The sequence below is a fragment of the Scyliorhinus canicula genome, chromosome 3, assembly GCF_902713615.1.
Source record: "Scyliorhinus canicula chromosome 3, sScyCan1.1, whole genome shotgun sequence".
NCBI classification, from domain to species: Eukaryota; Metazoa; Chordata; class Chondrichthyes; order Carcharhiniformes; family Scyliorhinidae; genus Scyliorhinus; species Scyliorhinus canicula.
The window spans coordinates 226,176,022-226,199,363 of NC_052148.1; the positions used below are offsets into that span (position 1 = coordinate 226,176,022).

Below are 23,342 nucleotides of genomic sequence, written 5' to 3' on the forward strand. Positions count from 1 at the left end.
TAACCCGCACATCTTTGCTAAATTGCCCCTTAATTGGAAAAAAAATAATTGGGTACTCTAAATTTATTTTTTTTAAAGATGCCCAGGGTACGTGGATTGGCCATGCTAAATTGTCCCTTAATTGGACATTTTTTTTAAAACTCTGCAAGTCTTGGTCCAGCCCATTGTGGGTGAGACCCAGATCGCGACATCTCATGAGATCTTGTTAGGTCTTTTGAAGTGTATCGACCATTGGGAATCCCAGAAGACACCTCTCACGGGATCTACTGGCCACGTCCTGTTCCGATTCTGGTGGGACGCAGCCGGTAAATGATGCCCTATATCTGCATACACTTCTGTAATTGCAATTTTACACTTATGTTCAGACAGTTGACAATTCAGCACGTTCATAAAAGATCATTCAAAAATCTAAGCGGTCTGGATACCTGGTGCACGATCAATCACTATTGAAGCGAGATTGTAGTCCAATTGAAGGCTTTAATGAACAAGTAGTTACCCCAGCAGCTCTGTTACAAAATAACTGCTGTGGGTGAAACACAGACTCTTATGCTCCACCTGCTGGGCGGAACCAGCTGGCAGGTTCTACCACTCATACTACAGTGTAAGGTACATCCCACCTAGGTACCGCAATACTTCTAATATAGCCGACCACATTCACCCCCTGTTTAAAAAAAGAGTCCAGCCCGGGGCGCTTGCTTTTACAGTGGTAGAGGTTACAGCAGTACCCTTTGGTGCCTTTACATGCAATACACATATTTACATACAGACAATTATTTACAAGTTCATTTACAATGAGACTATGTGCCGAACGGGGGCCCTGGTCATCCTCTTCGATCGTTGGAGTCCTGGCGGTGATGCTGGCGTCGGCATGGGCATCCGTGGCTCTGGGAGCGTGTCGTCTTCAGCTGCATCACATCCGGATGGGGCCAGTGGGAGGACGGATCCTCCTGGGAAGGGGGCTGCGGTGATATGCGCCGGTGAAAAACTGGTTGGGGTTGGGGTTTTGGGGGGAGGGGGGGGTGTGTGATGGTGGAGCTCCAGCGGGGGCAAGATCCCGGAGGGAGACCATGTCTTGTCGGGCGTTGGGGTGCGCCAGATAGGCATACTGGGGGTTAGCATTCTCCCCGTGTTTGCGTGGGCCTCATCCCCACAACCCAAAGATGTACAGGATGGGTGAATTGGCCACGCTAAATTGCCCCTATTTGGAATTTTTTTAAAAAAAGTGAAGTCCAAAATAAGAATGTTTGGTAAACCAGTCAACAAACTGCAGAACTCAACACGATTTGAGAGAGAGTCAGGAGAATGAGAAGCACAAAGGGAGCAGACCCTAGAGTTTAAACAGAACCACAGAGCAGCAAGAGAGCACAAGGAAAATGAGAGCGTCGGACATGGAACCTGTAAAAGGAATAACTGTAGTTTAGGTTGAGATTTGCGAAAGTTGGAAAGTGAGGATTCCCTTCCCTCGACCCAACATCCTAAAGATGTGCAGGTTAGATTGATTGGCCACGCTAAATTGCCCCTTAATTGGAAAAAAAATAATTGGGTACTCTAAATTTATTTTTTAAAAAGATGCCCAGGGTACGTGGATTGGCCATGCTAAATTGCCCCTTAATTGGACATTTTTTTAAAAACTCTGCAAGTCTTGGTCCAGCCCATTGTGGGTGAGACCCAGATCGCGACATCTCATGAGATCTTGTTAGGTCTTTTGAAGTGTATCGACCATTGGGAATCCCAGAAGACACCTCTCACGAGATCTACTGGCCACGTCCTGTTGAGATTCTGGTGGGACGCAGCCGGTAAATGGTGCCCTATATCTGCATACACTTCTGTAATTGCAATTTTACACTTATGTTCAGACAGTTGACAATTCAGCACATTCATAAAAGATCATTCGAAAATCTAAGCGGTCTGGATACCTGGTGCACGATCAATCACTATTGAAGCGAGATTGTAGTCCAATTGAAGACTTTAATGAACAAGTAGTTACCCCAGCAGCTCTGTTACAAAATAACTGCTGTGGGTGAAACACAGACTCTTATGCTCCACCTGCTGGGCGGAACCAGCTGGCAGGTTCTACCACTCATACTACAGTGTAAGGTATATCCCACCTAGGTACCGCGATACTTCTAATATAGCCGACCACATTCACCCCCTGTTTAAAAAAAGAGTCCAGCGGGGGAGGGCCTTGCTTTTACAGTGGTAGAGGTTACAGCAGTACCCTTTGGTGCCTTTACATGCAATACACATATTTACATACAGACAATTATTTACAAGTTCATTTTACAATGAGACTATGTGCCGAACGGGGGCCCTGGTCATCCTCTCCGATCGTTGCAGTCCTGGCGGTGATGCTGGCGTCGGCCTGGGCATCCGTGGCTCTGGGAGCGTGTCGTCTTCAGCTGCATCACATCCGGATGGGGCCAGTGGGAGGTCGGATCCTCCTGGGAAGGAGGCTGCGGTGATGTGCGCCGGTGAAACAATGGTTGGGGTTGGGGGGGGGGGGGGGGGGGGGGGGGGGGGTGATGGTGGAGCTCCAGCGGGGGCCAGATCCCGGAGGGAGACCATGTCTTGTCGGGCGTTGGGGTGCGCCAGATAGGCATACTGGGGGTTAGCATGAAGGAGATGTACCCTCTCGACCACTGAGTCTGACTTGTGGGCCCGCACGTGTTTGCAGAGTAGGACGGGTCCGGGGGCTGCCAGCCATGTTGGGAGCGAGGTCCCCGAGGAGGACTTCCTAGGGAAGGCAAGGAGACGTTCATGAGATGTTTGGTTGGTAGTAGTGCACAGTAGTGATCGGATGGAGTGAAGTGCATCAGGGAGGACCTCCTGCCATCGGGACACTGGGAGACTCTTAGACCATAGGGCCAGTAGGACGGCCTTCCAGACCGTCCCGTTCTCCCTCTCTACCTGTCCGTTTCCCCGGGGGTTGTAACTGGTCGTCCTGCTGGAGGCAATGCCCTTGCTGAGCAGGAATTGACGCAGCTCGTCACTCATGAAGAAGGACCCTCTATCGCTATGGATGTAGGCGGGGAAACCAAACAGGGTAAAGATGCTGTGGAGGGCTTTTATGACGGTGGCAGCCGTCATGTCGGGACAGGGGATGGCAAAAGGGAACCGGGAGTACTCATCAATCACGTTTAAGAAATACGTGTAGCAGTCGGTGGAGGGAAGGGGCCCTTTGAAATCCACGCTGAGGCGTTCAAAGGGGTGAGAAGCCTTCACCAGGTGTGCTTTCTCTGGCCTGCAGAAGTGCGGCTTGCACTCCGCGCAAATTTGGCAGTTTCCGGTTACGGCCCTGACCTCCTCGATGGAGTAGGGCAGATTGCGGATTTTAACAAAGTGGAAGAACCGGGTGACCCCCAGGTGGCAGAGGTTGTCATGGAGGGTCCGGAGTAGGTCTACTTGTACACTGGCACAAGTGCCGCGGGACAGGGCATCAGGAAGCCCGTTGAGCTTCCCGGGACGATACAAGATCTCGTAATTCTAGGTGGAGAGCTCAATCCTCCACCGTAAGATCTTATCATTCTTAATTTTGCCCCACTGTGCATTGTCAAACATGGAGGCTACCGACCATTGGGCAGTGAGGAGAGTGAATCTCCTGCCGGCCAGGTAATGCCTCCAATGCCGCACAGCTTCGACGATGGCTTGGGCCTCCTTCTCGATGGAGGAATGGCGGATTTCTGAGGTGTGGAGGGTGCGTGAAAAGAAGGCCATGGGACTGCCCGCCTGATTGAGGCTGGCAGCTAGAGCTACGTCTGATGCGTCGCTCTCGACCTGGAAGGGGAGGGACTCATCGATTGCATGCACCGTGGCCCTGACAATGTCTGCTTTGATGCGAGTGAAAGCCTGGCGGGCCTCTGCCGATAGGGGAAAAAACGCGGACTGGATTAGTGGGTGGGCCTTGTCCGCATAATTGGGGACCCACTGGGCATAATAAGAAAAGAAGCCCAGGCAACGTTTCAGGGCCTTGGGGCAGTGGGAGAGGGGAAACTCCACGAGGGGGCGAATGCGTTTGGGATCTGGGCCTTTGACTCCATTATGCATTATGTAGCCAAGGATGGCTAGGCGATCGGTGCTAAACACGCATTTGTCCTTGTTATAGGTTACGGTAAGGATTTTTGCGGTATGGAGGAATTTGCGGAGGTTGGTGTCGTGGTCCTGCTGGTCGTGGCCGCAGATGGGGACATTGTCGAGGTGCGGGAACGTGGCCCGCAGACCGTATCGGTCAACCATTCGGTCCATCTCCCGTTGGAAGACCGAGACCCCATTTGTGACACCAAAGGGAACCCTTAGAAAGTGGTAGAGCCGCCCATCTGCTTCGAATGCAGTGTACTTGCGGTCGTCCGGGCGAATGGGGAGCTGGTGGTACGCTGATTTAAGGTCTACTGTGGAGAAAACCTTGTATTGCGCTTTCTGGTTGACCATTTCAGATATGCGGAGGAGAGGGTATGCGTCGAGCTGCGTATACCTGTTGATGGTCTGACTGTAGTCTATGACCATCCTATGTTTCTTCCCGGTCTTTACAACCACCACTTGAGCTCTCCAGGGGCTGTTGCTGGCCTTGATAATGCCTTCCTTTAGTAACTGTTGGACTTCCGACCTAATGAAAGTCCGGTCCTGGGCACTGTACAGTCTGCTGCTGGTGGCGATCGGTTTGCAATCGGGGGTGAGGTTTGCAAACAGGGAAGGTGGGTCGACCTTGAGGGTCGCGAGGCCGCAGACAGTGAGGGGGGGGGGGTATGGGGCCGCCGAATTTGAACATTAAACTTTGCAGGTTACACTAGAAGTCAAGTCCCAGGAGTGTGGCAGCGCAGAGATGGGGGAGGATGTAGAGCCGGAAGTAATTGAACTCCACGTCCTGGACCGTGAGGTTGGCTATGCAGTACCCCCAGATTGCCACAGAGTGGGACCCAGAGGCCAAGGAGACCTTTTGTTTAATCGGGTGTACGGTGAGGGAGCAATGTCTTACCATATTGGGATGCATGAAGCTCTCCGTGCTCCCAGAGTCAATCAAGCAGGATGTCGTGTGCCCGTTGATGAGTACCGACGTCGTAGCGGTTGAAAGCTTTCGGGGCCGAGACTGGTCCAGTGTCACTGAGGCAAGTTGTGGCGGAAGCTGAGAGATCTCATCGGGCGATACACGGCCACCCGAGTCGGGGTCCTGAGATGTCATCCAAGATGGCTGCCCCCATGAATCGCACATGGCCGGCTGGGAGATCTCATCAGGCAATACATGGCCAGCCGAGTCGGGGTCCTGGGACGTCATCCAAGGTAGCTGCCCCCATGAATCGCACATGGCCTGTGAGGAGAGGAATAGCAGCGGGCCCGGTTCGTCTGTGGAGAGCGGCAGCCGACCGGGCCTGGCATACTGCCACGAGGTGCCCCTTCTTCCTGCAGCCCTTGCAGATCGGGCCAGGCAGCGTTGCCGGGGGTATTTGTTTTGCCCACAAAAATAGCATTGCCCCCCCCCCCCCCCCCCCCGGGGTTTCCTGGCTGCCGCACTGCACAAGCTTGTGGGGAATTTAGGGGTGCTTTGGAATCGGCCGCGGGTGGGGTCCACCCTGTCCAAGGGAGTACCGCGCGGTCGGGAACGTAGGCCTGGGTGTTGCGGGAGGCTACATCTAGAGAGTGCGCAGGTTTCCGTGCCTCTTTAAGCCCTAGCGTGTCGTTTTCCAGCAGTCGCTGGTGGATTTTAGAGGACAGCATGCCTGCAACAAAAGCATCTCATATTAAGAGTTCGGTGTGGTCATTGGCTGAGACTTGTGGACAGTTACAGTTTCTACCTAACACTAACAATGCGTGGTAAAAATTGTCTAGTGATTCCCCTGGGATCTGCCGTCTGGTAGCTAAAAGATGCCGAGTTAATACTTGATTCACAGTGTGCCCTCGAAACCATCCGCGTCTTCGATAAGTGTGTAGATTTCTGGGCTCACCCTTGAGTGGAGGACTGGCATTTTCTGTTCCTCCGTGGGGGTAGTCAGGGCCGTCCTGATGTACCCGTTAAAACATGCCAGCCAATGTTTAAAAGTTGCTGCTGCATTTGCTGCCGGGAAGGGGGTTGATTTGTAGACACTCTGGCTTGATGTGGAGAGAAGCCATTCTTCAATTTTGTTAATTAAAATGATGCATGATCAATCACTACTGAAGCGAGATTGTAGTCCAATTGAAGGCTTTAATGAACAAGTAGTTACCCCAGCAGCTCCGGTACAGAATGACTGCTGTGGGTGAATCACAGACTCTTATGCTCCGCCTGCTGGGCGGAACCAGCAGGCAGGTTCTACCACTCATGCTTACAATATAAGGTACATCCCACCTAAGTAACGCGATACCCCTAATATAGCCTACCACAATGATTGACCACAGTGCAATGAAATTCCTATGAGCTTTTTTGCACCCTACTGCAACTTTGTTTAACCATGGAAACATTGTTTCTCCCAAACTTCCAAATTTGATCCAATCTGTGCTGACACGATGAAACCTCCTCTTCTGTCACGTGTCACAGTGCTAACTGAAATGTCCATTAAATGCTGAGTGAATACAGGCTCACAAACCTATCTGCACATCATAATTCAGGAGAAGTTGGCAATCTCAGTTTCAGGACAGAATAGTGGTTGGTGTAGGAAATGCAAAGAGAAACCGATGTTGACACAAGTCCTGTTTTGAGATTTGGGTTGGAGTAGTGCCCCATCTGTGGTCCATCTGTGCACTGTGGATACTGATGCCTGGAAAAGTGTCCTTCTCTCCAGCATTAACATCCCCAAGTTTGATGGACACTAAAATCGACCATCAAAGACAAATAAAATAAAAAAGATCAAATGTGTTTTCAATAGTTATAAATGTAGTACCTTGAATTGCTTGCCACTTAGGAGATTGGTTTTGTTTAGTTTTGGGCCTAAACACCAGCCCCAGCCAATCTCGCCCACATAGCTTTGCTTGGGTAGCTGATATGAACCATAAGGTGCAGCACGATATAAATAGTTTAGATTTCCAGTACTTTCAGCAGATACATGTTGATTCTCACCAATGTAGTAAGGAAAGTCAGAGAATTTTGGTCTGAAATCTCTTGAATTATCTGGTCCTGGAAAAAGTAAAATGGAAGTGTTAACAGCAATTACTTGTCATAGAACCATAGAGTGGCTACAAGTACAGAGGATTCCACTTGACACATTGTGTTTATGTTGACTTTCTACACCAGCAATTCACCTGCGGCTATCTTTTAATATGTTTGATCTATTACTCCTATCTCACGGGAACAAGAGAAGGTTATTCCGCTCATCAAGCCTTATCTACTGTTCAATTAAATCACAGCTGATCTTTGTCTTAACACTGCGCCCGCCCCCGCCATGGCTCCATATCCTTTCATGTCCTTGGTAGGTAAAAATGTGTTGATTCCAAATGTAAATATTACTTGAGTTAGTACCTACTGCTTTTTTGTGGGAGAGGGTGCCACACTTATACAAGTGTTTTCCCAACTTCTCTACTGAATGGCCTGGCTCTGAAATATAGAAATGTGGAACGATGTTGGGCATTAAAGGGGGCCATTCAGCTCATTATGTCTGTGCCAGCTGAAAAAGAGTCATCCAGTTAAATCGCCATTTCCTCCCTCTTGATCTGTAGCCCTTAAACTTAGGGTTTACAGCACATTAAGTGCATATGCAAGTGGTGGTTTTCCCCAATACCACCCTTTCAGGCAATGGGTTCCAGACCCCCTGCTAACCTCTGGCTGAAAAGAATACTCTCCAATTCCCCTCTAATCCTTCCACCAATTTCTTGAAATCTTTCCCCTGGTTATTGACCCCTCTGCCAGTGGAAACTGGTCTTTCCTATCTACTCCATCTAGGCCCTTCATAATTATATGCATGTTAATTAAATCTCCCCACTAGCCTCCTCTGTTCAATGAACAACTTAGCCCATCCAACCTTTCCTCATAGTTAAAACACTACTTACATTCTGGCAACATCACTATAAATCTCTTATGTACTCTCTCTAATGTGATCTGATCCTTTCTGCGATGCAATGACCAGAACTGTATGTGACATGTGGCCTAACTAGCGTTTTATTCAGTTTTAGCATAATCTCTTACTTTCTGTGCTGTTCCCCTCTGGGCATTGGCCAGTAAGGATGTAGAGTCTACCTTGTAGACAGATAAGTGAGCGGCAAAAAGCTGGCAGATAGAGTATAATATGGGGAAATGTGCAATTATTCACTATTACCATCAGAGTAGAAAAACTAAACATTTTTACAAGATGTGAAAATTCTAAATGTTAATGTTCAGAGAGACTCAGGTGTTCTCATAAAAGAAACACAAAGTTATCAAGTCACCCCAAACTTTCTATATACCAAAGAATACAATGCTAACTTAGGTATTTCCACTTTAGGTGACCACTTCCCGGCCCCAGGTCACTGTCCGTGTGGTTGTAGTAAAAAGGAGTGGTAGTGGTTGTAGTAAAAAGGGAAAGCATTTGTCCAGAGTAAGTGTAAATGCCAGAATAATAAATAGTTCTGTCCAAAAGAAAAAAGGTGAGAAACATGATTAAGACCAGCACATAGCAAAAAAACAGAATCAAATGGGGAACAGAGTTCATGGCCTGAAATTATTGAGTCCAAAGGGCTGTGGAGTGTCTAATCCTGTTCCTCGAGGCTACTTTGAGTTTCACTAGAACACAGCAGCAAGCTGAAGACAGAAATGTGAGGGGTGAGAGAAAAGTGGTGAATTAAAATGGCAAGCAACCGGAAACTTGGCGTCACGTTAACAGACTGAGCAGAGGTGTTCCACAAAGCAGTCACCAAATCGGAGTGTGATCTCCCCAGTGAGTAGAGACCACATTGTGAGCAGTGAATACTGGTGACCACTTTGAGAGAAGACCAAGTAAATCACCTGGAAGGAGTGTTTGGGGCCTCGGGCGGTGAGTGGAGAGAGGAGGTAAAAGAGCTGAAGTTACACTTTCTGCGATTGCAAGGAAAGGCAATGAGGTATTGGGGTGATTAAAGAATGGACCAGCAGGGCAGCACGGTGGCACAGTGGGTAGCACTGCAGTCTCATGGCGCTGAGGTCCCAGGTTCGATCCCGGCTCTGGGTCACTGTCCGCGTGGAGTTTGCACATTCTCCCCGTGTTTGCGTGGGTTTCGCCCCTACAACCCAAAGATGTATGAGGTAGGTGGATTGAACACGCTAAATTGTCCCATAATTGGAAAAAATGAATTGGGTACTCGAAATTTATTTAAAAAAAGAATGGACCAGCGTGTCGCAAAGAAAACCATCTCTTCAGAATGCTGACAGGGGAGGAGAGGGGATGTTGTGTTGGTGGGATTGGGTGGCATGGTGGCGCAGTGGTTAGCACTACTGCAAAATGGTGCCGAGGACTGTGGGTTCGATCCCACCTCTGGGTCACTACCTGTGTGGAGTTTGCACATCCTCCACATGTATGCATGGGTCTCACCCCCACAACTCAAAAGGTGTGCAGGATAGGCAGATTGGCCACGCTAAATTGCCACTTAATTGGGAAAAAAAGAATTGGGGATTTTAATTTTTTTTAAATGCTAGAGGTGGTATAAATGGTGGAGATTAGTCCTTTGAAGGTGGAGGCTGGTCGGTGGAAAGTGAGGACGAAAGGAATCCTATCGTGGTTCTGGGAGGGAGGGGGAGGAATGAGAGCAGAAGAGTAGGTCATGGATCAGATTCCGTTGCAGGCCCTGTCAACTACAGTGGTGGCGGAAGGTGGAGGGGGTGCTCCTTGGTTGAGGAGAAAGAAAGACACATCAATATTGCTGTTGTGGAATGTTGCAACACCAAAACTGATTTGACGGAGATGGAAATTCTGGGAGAATGGAACGGAATCCTTATAGGAGGCAGAGTGTGAAGAAGTCTAGTTATGGATGTTAAGGGAGTGGGTGGGCTTTCTAGTGAATATTAGTAGACAGTCTATCCCTGGAAATGGAGACAGTGAAATCAAGGAATGAATAGAAGTGTCAGTGATAAGCCACATGAAAGTGAAAGTTGATGAAGTTTTCCAGTTCTGAGTGACAGCAGCGAGCTACATTGCTACAGTCATCAATGTACTGGAAAAAGAGTTGTGGGAGGGGCATTGAGCAGGACAAGAACAAGAAATGTTCCACATGCCCACAAAAAGGACCCATACGGGGACCCATAGCAACACCTTTTATTTGGAGGAAGTGAGATAAGTTGAAGGAAAAATTATTCAACGAGAGAACAAGTTCAGTGAGGCAGAAGAGAGCATGGAGGTTGGTTAGGCCTCTGTTCGAGGAAGAAGCAAAGAGCCCTCAGACCATCCTGTGGGTAATGAAGCTGTATGGTAAATTCTGGTAAATCTGTATTGCGTGCCTTTCAGGTCAATAAATTACCTTCAATTACATGAACTTTAATATACGTCTTTTATGGTATGATGTCTAGAACTGTACACAGTACATCAGATGTGGCATAACCTGTTTTTGTGTAGCTACAGTAAAATTCCCTTCTTTTTATATTCTAACCCTCTAGTTACAAAGGGTGAGATTTTCCAGCCTCTCCCAACAGCAGGTGTCGCTGAAACTCACCGCATCTGCCGCAGGGGAACCCGCCATGGTGGGCTGGACAATTCTGGCCAAAGTCTTACATTCCAAAAACCTTTTGATTATTTTTTGTAGCTCATTGCACCATTTTAGTGTTTTGTGTTCATGGACACCTCAACCTCTTTGGACATCCAATATTTTCAGATGTTCACTATTTACAATCAAAACACGCGGATCTATATTTTTGGTCCAAAATGGATGACCCCACACTTGCTTGTGTTAAAGTGCATCTGCCACAGTTTTACCCATTCTTAACCTAGCAATGCTTCTTTGTAATATTATGCTTTGGTTTATATTACTTACGTACCACCAATCTTTCTGTCATCAGCAAACTCTGTTACATTATCTAAGTCATTAATAAATATAATGAATAATTAAGGGGCCAGCACAAATGCTTTTGAGACACCACTGGTCACTTTTTAGTCAGATTGAGCACAAGCCCATTATCCGTACTCTCCGACTTCTACCATTTAACCAGGTCAATCATTTATCTTCAATGACATGAGCTTTAATTTTCATTCATAATCTCTAAGTGGAACTTTATTGAATGCCTCCTGTAAATCCATATAGATTACATCCACAGGCATTCCCCTGTCTACTCCTTTAGTTACTTGTTCAAAAAATTCAATTAGGTTCATTAGACATGGTCTACCCTTTATCACAGAATCATCATAGAATTTGCAGTGCAGAAGGAGGCCATTCGGCACCTCGAGTCTGCACCAGCCCTTGGAAAGAGCATCCTACCTAAACCCACACCTCCACCCTATCCCCGTAACCCAGTAACCCCACCCAACCCAACCATTTTGGACACTAAGGGCAATTTATCGTGGCCAATCCACCTAACCTGCACACCTTTTGGACTGTGGGAGGAAACCGGAGCACCCGGAGGAAACCCACGCAGACACGGGGAGAACGTGCAGACTGCGCACAGACAGTGACCCAAGCTGGGAATCGTACCTGGGACCCTGGAGCTGTGAAGCAACTATGCTAACCACTGTGCTACTGTGCCCCCCCCCCCCCCCCCCCCCTTGTATAAATCCGCAAAAGGAATACTTTGGTTGCTGGCAATCTAGGCTAAAAACAGAAAGTGCTCAAAAGGTCTGGCAGATCTGTGCAGAGAGAAAAACTTTAATTCTGTTTCTCCACAAGTGCTCCCAAACCGACTAAACATTTCCAGCATTTTTCCCTGTTTACAAATCGGTGCTTTCCGATCAGCTCAAATTTCTCCAGGAGCTCAGTTACTCCCCTTAATTATAGATTCCAATAACTTCCTCACAATAGATATTAGACTAACAAGTTTGTAATTTCCTGGGTTTCTTACTGTCACACCTTTCATAAATAATTGAGTAACAATTACAACTTTCCAATCTAAAGGGGTAATTCAGGAACCAAGAGATCTTTGGAAGGTTTTGTCTAAAACTAATTCCTTTAAAGCCCTTAACATTTTCCAATATTATTTTCCTGCTACTGTTAACTTTGTGAGTTCCAGTCCCACTATCAGTATCTGGAACATCAGATATATTAGCCTTTTGTTCTTGAACATTGACACAAAAACATTATTCAAAAAGTCTTCCATTTTCTTCTTTTCATTTTGCAATATTACCCGCGTACATTTTTAAAGGACCCACCTTAACCTTGATTACCCTTTTCTTCCTAGTTTAATTGTCAAAATCTTTTGCACAAAAATAGAAAGGCTTCTGAGGTTGAAAAGTAGCTGGCATCATGAGCGGCACAGTGGCGAAGTGGGTAGCACTGCTGCCTCACAGCGCCAAGGACCTGGGTTCGATCCTGATCCTGGGTCACTGTCCATGTGGAGTTTGCGCGATTCTCCCCGTGTCTGCGTGGGTCTCCCCCCCCCCCCCCCCCCCCCACCCCCACAACCAATAATGTGCATGGTACTGTCATGGATAGATGCATCTACAGTGGGCAGGTTGGTGAATTGCCCTTTAATTGGAAAAAATTTAAAAGAGAAGTAGCTGGCACCACTGCACAACATGTTCCAGGAATATCCTTTAGGGAAGGAAATCGGCCTTCACTACCGGTCTGGCCTACATGTGACTCCAGACTCACAGCAGTGCGGTTGACTCTTAAATGCCCTCTGAAATGGCGCAGCAAGCCACTCAGTTGTATTCAACCACTACAAAAACACAAAAAAGGAAATGAAAGCAGACGGGCCACCCAGCAGCGACCCAGACATGGAAACGACAACAGCAAACCCAGCCCTGTCGACCTGCAAAGTCGTCCTTACTAACATCTGGGCACTTGTGCCAAAATTGGGAGCACTGTCTCACACACTAGCCAAGCAACCGTCTAACATAGTCATACACACAGAATCTTACCTTAGAGTCAATGTCCATTCCTCGTGTCACACCGGCAAGACTACCCAGCAGAGGTGGTAGCCACAGTAGTTTACAGTTGGGAGGGAGTTTCCCTGGGTGTCCTAAACTTCATCTCTGGACCCCATGAAGTATCCTGGCTTCAGGTTAAACATGGACAAGGAAACCTCCTGCTGATTACCATGTATCGGCCACCCATCAGGACTCCAATGTGCATCACCAAGAGTAGCTGGGTAGTAGCACTTTTGACTGAAGTGCAGGCTGGGTCCGAAAGGACATAGCTGTTAGATTGGGACTGCAGCAGATGGTGAGGGAACCAGCTAAGAGAGAAAAACATACCAGACCTCATTCTCACCAACCTGCCTATTGCAGATGCATCTTCCATGACAATATCAATAGAAGTGATCATCGCACAGTCCTTGTGGAGACAAAGTCCCATTTTCACATTGAGAATATCCTCCATCGTGTTGTATGGCACTACCATTGTGCTAAATGGGACAGACTGAGCAGATCTAGCAACTCAAGACTGGGCATCCATGAGGCGCTGTGGCCCATCAGCAGCAGCAGAATTGTACTCATCCACAATCTACAACCTCATGGCCCGGCATATCCCCCACTCTACCATTACTACCAAGCCAGGGGATCAGCCCTGATTCAATAAGGAGTGCAGGAGAGCATGCCAGGAGCAACTCCAGGCATACCTAAAAATGGGGTGTCAACCTGGTGAAGCTACAACATAGGACTACTTGTGTGCAAAACAACGTTAGCAGCAAGTAATAGACAGAGCTACAACAAACATATCAGATCTAAGCTCTGTAGTCCTGCCACACCCAGCTGCGAATGGAGGTGGACAATTAAACAACTCACTGGAGGAGGAGGTGCCGCAAATATCCTGATCCGTAATGATGGAGGAGCCCAACCCACTATGCAAAAGACAAGGCTGAGGCATTCGCAACAAACTTCAGCCAGAAGTGCCAAGTGCATGATCCATCTCGGTCTCCTCTGGAGGTCCCCAGTGTCACAGATGTCAGTCTTCAGCCAATGCGATTTATTCCACATGATATCAAGAAATGACTGAAGGCACTGGATACTGCAAAGGTTATGGGCCCTGACAATACTCAGGCAATAGTACCCGAGGACTTGTTCTCCAGAACTTGCCGCACCCCTAGCCAAGATTTTCCAGTACAGCTATAACACTACCCGGCAATATGGAAAATTGTCCAGGTTTATCTTGTACACAAAAAACAGGACAAATCCAACCCAGCCAATTAGTGCCCTTTCAGTCTACCCTCCATCATCAGCCAAGTGATGGAATGAGTCATCAACAGTGCTATTAAGTGGCACTTAGCTATATACTGCTCACGGACACTCAATTTGGGTTCTGCCAGGGTCACTCATTTTCTGATCTCATTACAGCCTTGATTCAAACATGGACAAAAGAGCTGAATGTGAGAGGTGAGGTGAGAGTGACTGTCCTTGACATCAAGGCACCATTTGATTGGGTATGGCATCAAGGAGCCCTAACTAACCTGGAGTCAATGGGAATCAGAGGGAAAACTCTACTGGTTGGAGTTATATCTGGCATAAAGGACAACTAGCCATATTAATACTGTGGCTACCAGAGCAGGTCAAAAACGAGGAATTCTACGGCGAGTAACTCACCTCCTGCCCCCCCCCCCCCCCCCCCCCCCACCCACCCAGCTTGTCCACTGTATACAAGGCACAAGTCAGGAGTGTAATGGAATACTCTCCACTTGCCTGGCTGAGTGCAGCTCCAACAACACTCAAGAAGCCTGACACCTCCAGGACAAAGCAGCCCACTTGATTGCTCCCCTTCCACAAAAGTACAAACCCTCCACCACCGACAAACAGTTGTAGCCGTGTGTACCATCTACAAGATGCACTGCAGGAACTCGCCCAAGATTCCTTAGTCAGCACCTCCAAACCCACGACAACTACCATCTAGAAGGACAAGAGAAGCAGATATCTGGAGGTTTCCTCCAAGTCAATCACCACCATGACGTGGAAATATATCGCCGTTCCTTCACTGTCGCTGGGTCAAAATCCTGGAACGCCCTCCCGAACAGCACAGGAGTGTACCTACACCTTAGGGACTTTGGCGGTTCAAAAAGGCAACTCACCACTACCTTCTGAAGGGCAACTCAGAATGGGCAAGGAATGCTGGCCTAACCAGCGACGCCCACATCCTGTGAATGATTTATTTTTCACCCGAGGGTTCAGGAGAGTAGAAAGTGCATGGCTATTTATCACAGTACGAAGAGGCAGGCAGGGGAGCACTGAGAATGTGGCACTTTCAACCCTGAATAGCAGTGATGATATCAACACGTAGGGAGTGTAGTTTAGACTACATCAACACCACAGTGGGGCAAATAACTGTGTGGGGGTGAGAGGAAGAGGCACAATAAAGGTTAGGGATTAAGTGTCATTGAAGATTCGATCGTCAAAGGAATAGAAAGACATTTCTGCATTCTCTGATGTCAGTCCAGCAGGATGTGCTACCTCCCTGAAGTCAGGGTAGGGGATATCATCAAGAGGATGTAGAGGGGGTTAGTGGGGGAGGAGAATAGCCAGAAGCTGTGATCCATGTGGGAACCAATAACATGGGAAGAAAAATGTTTGAGGTATTGCAGTCAGAGTTTCAGCAGCTGGTTAAAAAGCAGAACTGGATTATTGTAATAGAATAATAGGATAAAACAGATTAACATATTACAGGAACAATGGTGCATGAAACTTCAGATTTTTGGAGCATTGGGATCATTTCTGGGGAAGAGAACTGTTGGACGTTGGATAGGTTGTACCTCACAAATCTTGGGTCTCTGTCCTTGCAAAATGGGTATCTGTGAGGAGCGTTTAAAGCAGGCTTGTCCATTGCAGCCTGCAAAGGCCCCAGAACTACTGCTCAAAAACCAGCAAACCAGACGGTAAGTTCCAAATGCCTGCTCCAATCAGAGGCCGTTCCTTTCCAGCATTTGCTGCCGCTCAACTCACGAGGATATGTGTGTTTGTGTGTCTGAGGGGTATATGTGTAAGGGGTATGTGTATGGCGGGGGTGTTTTGGGGGGAGTGAATGGGTGGGGGGGGGGGGGGGTGACTGGGTAAGGGAGTGAATGATTGGCCTACTTACCTACCTACCTCGCTCCCTTGAGGACGGGCGGACTTTGCAATACTACCTCCAAGGCAAGTATATCCTTCCTTAAATATGGAGATCAAAACTGCACATACAATTCCAGGCTGGAGTCAATTGAGACCAAAAAGTCGATGATCCAGTATGTGGAGGATGAGGGCATGGCTGAGGTTATAATTGATTACTTAACATTTGTCTTTACTAGAGAAGAGGATGCTGGCAGTGTAGGAATAAAGGACGAGGCAACATTAGGCATGATAAAAATGAATACAGCAGGTGTACTTCAAAGATTGGCACACCTCCAAGTAGAAAAGTCATCCAATCTGCATTGGCTACATCCTAGGTTACTGAGGGAAGTAAGAGTATTAGTGTCAGAGGCTCTGGCCACAATGTTCCTATCCACCTTGGCTATGATCCCATACCCTTATAGGATTACAAATGTTACACTCCTGTTTAAAAAAGGGAAGAGGGGTAAACACAGCAACTAATAACTAGTCAGCCTAATGCTGGTGGTGGGGTAACTTAGACAATAATTAACTGGCCTTTGGAAATGTATGGCCTAATAAATGAATGTCAATATGAATCTGTGGGAGGCAAATTTATATGTCTGACTAATTTTATTGAGTTCTCTGATAAAGTAACAAAGGGAGTTTATGCTAAATACATGGGTTTAAGTAGCAGTTAATAGATATGTGAGGAAATTGAAACCAATGGAATTAAAGGGACTGTGACAGCATGGATACGCTTTTGGTTAAGTGACAGGAGTAGTGAATGATTGTTTTACAGACTGGAGGTAAGTAATAAAGTGGTGGTCCCCAGGGGTCAGAATTAGGACCTCTACTCTTTTTGAAATATGTTATTGACCAGGACTTGAATATCGAGAACAAATCTCAAAGATTGCCAATACTTCGAAACTCAGAAATATAGTAAACAATGACAAGAATAGTAACACGTTTCTCAGGAGAACATAGAGAGACTGGTAAAATAAGCTTACATGTGGCAGATGAAATGAAACAAAGAGGTGTGAAGCCATACACTTTGATGGCGAGAATAAGTCAGGCAATATGAATTAAATAATACAATTTTAAAGGGGTTACAGGATTAGAGAAACTTGGGGTTAGATATACACAAATCTTTGAAGCTGGCAGGACAAGTTGAGAAGGCTGCTGAAGAATTTGGGATCCCCGCCTTTTCAGGAGAGGATTAGAATAAAATGGAAGTTATGTTAAACCTTCAGAAAACTGCTAGGTCTTGGGTGAAGTACTTTTCCAATTATTCGCACCACATATTGGGAATGATGTCAAGGCCTTGAGAGTGCAGAAGAGATTTACCAGAATGGGACGCAGGATTAGGATCTTCAGTTATGTGGAAAGACTGGATTGATTTCCTTGGAGCAGAGGAATAAAAACAAAAAAATGCTGGAAATATTCAGCAGGCCTGGCAGCATCTGTGGAAAGGGAACCAGATTTAAACATTTCAGCTCTGGGACCTTTCATCTGAACTGGGAAAAGTTAGAAACATGGTACATTTTGAGTAAGTGAAATTGGGAAGGGTGACTAAAAGAATAAAAAGGGAAGGACTGTGATAGGGTAGAGGACAGGACATGTTAAATGGCAAAAGGGTGTTTGGTGCAAGATGAAAGGGAGTGATAATGAGTTAAATAAAAAAATATGGTGCACCCAGAGGAGGTGTGATTGGCAGAATCATGAACTGCTGCCAATTGAAAGCCAAAAAAAGAAAAGAAAAGTAAGAGACAATAACTAAAACCAGGAAAGAAAAAAAAATGAGGGCAGAGGTTATGATCTAAAATTGTGGAGCTAAACGTTGAGAACAAAAGGCTTTAAAGTGCACGGTTGAAATATGAGATGCTGGATGAGCTTCGTCAGAAGACTGCGGGAGGTGAGCGACAGAAAGGTCAAAGTGAGGGCAAGGTGAAGAATTAAAATGATAGGGGACTGGGAGTTTAGGGTCACAAAGGCTGAATGGAGGCATTATGAAAAACTGTCACACAATTTGTGTTTGGACTTTGAGATTGGGAGCCATGTAGGGGAAGATCTCCAGAGGAGATGAAATCAGTGACAATCTGGAAGCAATAGCATAAGTTTCGGCTATGAGTTCATGGTCTAGGGGGAACATAGGAGGACGTGTCGGAGAGTTGGCGTTCGGCATCTTCTAGGTAGAAGTCCACATGTCAAACAAGATCCACAGTACCCCCGTCAGCAGGTATATTTTAAATATACATTTATAGTACCCAATTCATTTCTTTGTCACCCCCACTACCCAAAGATGGGCAGGCTAAGTGGATTGGCCACACTAAATTGCCCCTTAATTGGAAAAAAGTAATTGCATACTCTAAATTTATTTTTAAAAGTTTTAAAACTGAAAATAGTTTTTAAAAATAGTTAGCAGGCTCACAGAAAAGGAAGTCTGCCAGAGTGGACTGCCTGGCCCCCATCTACACTGCTTCTGCTGCTAATTCTGTACCATCACCCACAAGATTGATTAATCTTTCTGTTCCCATCTCATCGTATAAAGTCAATGGCATCAGAAAAGTGAATTCTATAACAACAGTTTTCAGCCAGCCCATCTCCATGAAGGAATATCTCATTGGACTTTACTCTGGAATCTATGTGAAATTATATTTCTTTTGTCTGTGGTCTCTGCACTGGTTGGGCCTAGGACACTACCCTGAGGAACTCCTGTAGTGATGTGCTGCAGATGAGATGATTAATCTCCAACCACCACAAGCATCTTCCTTTGTGCCAGGTATGACTCCAACCATTGGAGAGCTTTCCTCCTGATTACCATTGACTCCAGTTTTAGGGCTTCTTGATGCCATACTCGGTCAAATGCAGCCTCAATGTCAAGGGCAGTCACTCTCACCTCACCGCATGTTTGAACCAAGGCTGTAATGAGGTCAGGAGCTGTGACCCTGGCGGAACCCAAATTGAGCATCCGTGAGTAGGTTGTTGCTGAGTAAGTGCCGCTTGATAGCACTGTTGGTGATCTTCCATCACTTTGCTGATGATGCAGAGTAGACTGATAGGGCTGGGTTGGATTGTTCTGTTTCTTGTGTACAGGACACACCTGAGCAATTTTCCACTGAGCCAGGTAGATGCCAGTGTTGTAGCTGTACAGCTTGGCCAGGCGTGTGACAAGTTCTGGAGCACAAGTCTTCAGTACTATTGCCGGAATACTGTCAGGGCCCAAAGCCTTTGCAGTATCCAGTGCCTTCAACTGTTTCTTGATATCACATGGAGTGAATCGTACTGACTAAAGACTGACATCTGGACACTAGTGCCCTGTGGGGGAGACTGAGATGGATCATCTACTCTGTACTTCTGGCTGAAGATTGTCACGAATGCTTCAGCCTTGTCTTTTGCACAGATGTGCTTAGTTGAGGATGGGGATATTTGTGGCTCCTCCTCCTCCAGTGAGTTGTTTAATTGTCCACCACCATTCACGACTGGATGTGGCTGGACTGCAGAGCTTAGATCTGAGGCTTTTGTTGTGGAATAGCTCTGTCTATTACTTGGTGCTTATGTTGTTTGGTTGTTGCTTCACCAGGTTGACACCTCATTTTTGGTATGCCTGATGTTGCTCCTGGCATGCTCTCCTGCACTCTTCATTGAACTAGGGTTGATCCCTTGGCTTGGTGGTAATGGTAGAGTGAAATGAAATGAAATGAAATGAGTGGGGGATATGCCGGTCAATGAGGTTGCAGATGGTGGTTGAATACAATTCTGCTGCAGCTGATGGCCCACAGCGCCTCATGGATGCCTGGTCTTGAGTTGCTAGATCTGTTCAAAGTCTATCCCATTTAGCACAGTGGTAGTGCCACACAACACGATGAAGGTTATCCTCAATGTGAAGACGGGACTTTGTCTCCACAAGGACTGTGCGGTACTGTCTCTACTGACACTGCCCAAACAAATTAACGCCAAATACTTTGTTGGGGTTTGGTAATTTGCTTCCATATTGATCAAAAATACAACTTTAGCCAGACCCTGTGTCCTATTCAGTGTCCTATTAACCGTGTCCACAACTCTCCTACTTGTGCCCTAACCTGCAGAATGCCCGATTTACTCATAATTTCTGTGCAGCTGACCTATATTGATTCGCTGCCTGGCAACACTTCAATTTTGAAATTCTCATCCTTGTTTTCAAATCTCTCCATGACCTCACCCCTCCATAACCTCAGTAATCTCCTCCAGTTCCACAACTCACCTCCAATCATGGACTTTGCACCCGCCCCCGCCCCCCTCAATTTGTAGCACTCCACCATTGGTGGACACATTTGCAACTGTGCAGAACCCACATTCTGAACTCCCCTGCCAAAAACTCTTTATTTCTCCACCTTTTTAACACCTCCTTTAAAAACTCCTTAAAGCCATCTGTTATAACACCTCTATGTGCCACATTTTGCTCCTGTTATGAACTTTTAGACATTTTACTATGTTATAGTTGCTATATAAATATAAGTATTTAAGTTGTTGCAAATTGAAGGAGCTGGGGGGGTGAACTCGCCATTAAATCTATCAAGCAGAAAAATACAATAGGCCACTTTCTTTACGAACAGATAGCTAGAATTAAAAACGACGTTAAATGTTATGTTTATTTTATAAATACGTGCTTTTCAATATTTATTTGCATCTGTTTAACGTCCAACCGACAAATAATTCGGGGGATGTGGTGGAAACTGTAGTTTGAGCTTTCTATGTGAAATGAAAGATCTGAAAGCCACAATAATGAAGTTATTAAATACCTGTAAATACAACCGATCCTTTGCCTGGTTCAGCCAGTTTATTGCGTGTCCGGAGAGACATTTGTTCCCAGTGAGGATTTGAGGTGCAATTTAATTGGAGACACAGAGCCCAGTGGCGCTGCAATGTCAATGACCGCCGCGAGGCTGAGTTCCAAGTGGCATTGACACCCGCGTTGCTATGGACGTCCAAATGGTTGTAGTGACAGCCCAGTGACGAGGACCTTCAGACAAGAGACACCCCCGAGGATGGGAGAGAGTCGGTTCAGAGAGCGTGGATTCAGGGAGAACGGGTTCAAAGCGTGCAGATAGAGGGAGAACAGGTTCACAGAGCGCAGAGACAGGGAGAGCAAGTTCAGAGGGCGAGATTCTCCGGACTCACGACGGGTCGGAGAATAGCGGGCGTCGGAAATTTTTACGGCGACGCTGTTCCGACGCCCTCCCGCTATTCTCCGAACCCCGCAAATTGTCGGAGTCGCGTTTCCCGACAAACGCCTCCTTCCCGCCCCTGACACGACCAGAATCGCCACTGAGAGCCCCCCCGCTATTCACCGGCCCGGATGGGCCGAAGTCCCGACGTCATGGCGCCCTGTTTGGACGTCGTGAAACACACCTGCTTTTTAAATTCGTCAACCAGTCGGCCTGGCTGACGACTGCTTGGAGGAGGTCAGGGCACCACTCTGCGCACCGCTCAGCGCACCGTTCAGCGCACCGCTCGAGTCTGGCCACAACGGGGAAGGCATCCCTGGGAACGGGAGGGGGTCCAGAACGGGGGCGGTGGGGGGGACGGAGGGGGCAGTGGGGGAGACGGAGGGGGCAGTGGGGGAGACGGAGGGGGCAGTGGGGGAGACGGAGGGGGCAGTGGGGGAGACGGAGGGGGCAGTGGGGGAGACGGAGGGAGCAGTGGGGGGCGACGGAGGGGGGGGGTTAGGTAGAGAGTGAGCCGTCCAACCCCGTAACAAAATGTCTGCCACCATGCCATGGTGTGCAGGTGACGAGGACACGGCCGCTGGTTCCCCTGTGGCTTCCGGCCACAGGCCACTGACGCACCCGTGAGGAGGACATAGTTTACTGGCCGTTGGATGCAGGAAGTGACCAGGGTTAGGCTGACCGCGTGTCAGCAGCGCGACCAGGCCACCGGGACACACTGGTATCCCATGGCTGGCGGCTGCCGAGGTGTCGACTAACGTCCGTCTAACATGTCCCGTTTCTCTGCCCCCCACCACCCTTCTGTAGGTTAGCACGATGCATGGGAACAGAACGGCTATGTTCTGCGCAGTGGTTGGGGCAGCTCTACTGGATTTGGAGATGCAGCAGCATCCACACCCACAACCCGCAGTGGCTGCAGGGCCAGCTGCAGCAGCAGAGGGAAGGGCCGAGGAGTTGCCAGTCGTCGAGCAGCATGGGGGGAAGGAGGAGGAGGAGGAGGAGGAAGAGGAAGAGGAGAGAGTGAGGGTGCAGCCACGGCGTCAGAGGCGACGACCAAAGCCGAGGGTGTACCGTGTCCGGGTCTCTTTCCTAACAATGCCGGACATCACCTGCAGGAGAAGACTCCGGCTGAGTAGGCAGACGGTGATACATATCTGCGAACTCCTGTCGCACCTCGCCCCACGTGGAACGGGGGGAGGACACGCGATCCCGGTAGCCATCAAGGTGACGGTCGCTCTGAACTTCTATGCTACCGGCTCCTTCCAGTCTCCGAGCGGGGACGTCTCTGGGATCTCCCAGTCATCGGTGCACAGGTGCATCCGGGATGTGACCGACGCCCTCTATGCCATCGCCGATCGCTACATCACCTTTCCCGAGGACCGAGCAAGTCAAGACTCACGAGCCCGTGGATTTGCCAGTGTGGCCGGGATACCGAGGGTTCAGGGGTCAATCGACTGTGTTCACGTCCCCATGCGCCCGCCTGCTGTGGACAGGGACGTGTTCACAAACAGGAGGGGGACATACTCCATTAATGTCCAGGTGGTATGCGACCCCCACATGAGGTTCATGAACGTCTGTGCAAGGTTCCCAGGGAGTGTGCATGACTCCTACATACTAGCGCAGTCGTTCATCCCTGCGATGTTTGAGGGTCGTCCCCCCCGGCTGAGGGGCTGGTTGCTAGGTGACAGGGGTTATCCGCTGAGGTCTTGGCTGATGACGCCGATACGGAGGCCTCAGACCAATGCGGAAACACGATACAACGAGGCCCATGCAGCAACCAGGGGTGTGGTGGAGCGCTGCCTTGGCCTCCTGAAGATGAGATTCAGGTGCCTGGACCGCTCCGGAGGGGCCCTGCAGTACCAGGCCGACAGGGTCGCTCGCATTGTAGTGGTCTGCTGTGCGCTGCACAACATCGCGATGCAGAGGGGAGATGACCTGTTGCAGGAGGCGGAGGGAGAAGCTAGTGGCAGTGGTGCCAGCACAGAGGAGGAGGAGGAGGAGGAGGAGGAGGAGGAGGAGGAGGAGGACGCTGGCGGAGTGGCGGGCGCAGCACGCAGACACGACCCAGGTGCTGGTGATGTCCAGGAGGCGGCACGACGGA

At 48.2% G+C, this 23,342-nt stretch overlaps 1 protein-coding gene across 1 annotated transcript in view; it reads right to left on the reverse strand.

Annotated features, from left to right (window-relative positions):
* Positions 1-21,033, reverse strand: part of LOC119963330 (uncharacterized protein C4orf45) — a 39,449-nt gene extending 18,416 nt beyond the window's left edge. The window contains exons 1-2 of the mRNA XM_038792312.1: positions 20,816-21,033; positions 6,846-7,078 (exon numbers count right to left, since the gene is read on the reverse strand). Coding sequence (XP_038648240.1) covers positions 6,846-7,078; positions 20,816-20,876 — 294 coding nt within the window. The 5' untranslated portion in view covers positions 20,877-21,033. The remainder of the gene's footprint in view (positions 1-6,845; positions 7,079-20,815) is intronic.
* Between the last annotated feature and the right edge of the window lie 2,309 nt (positions 21,034-23,342).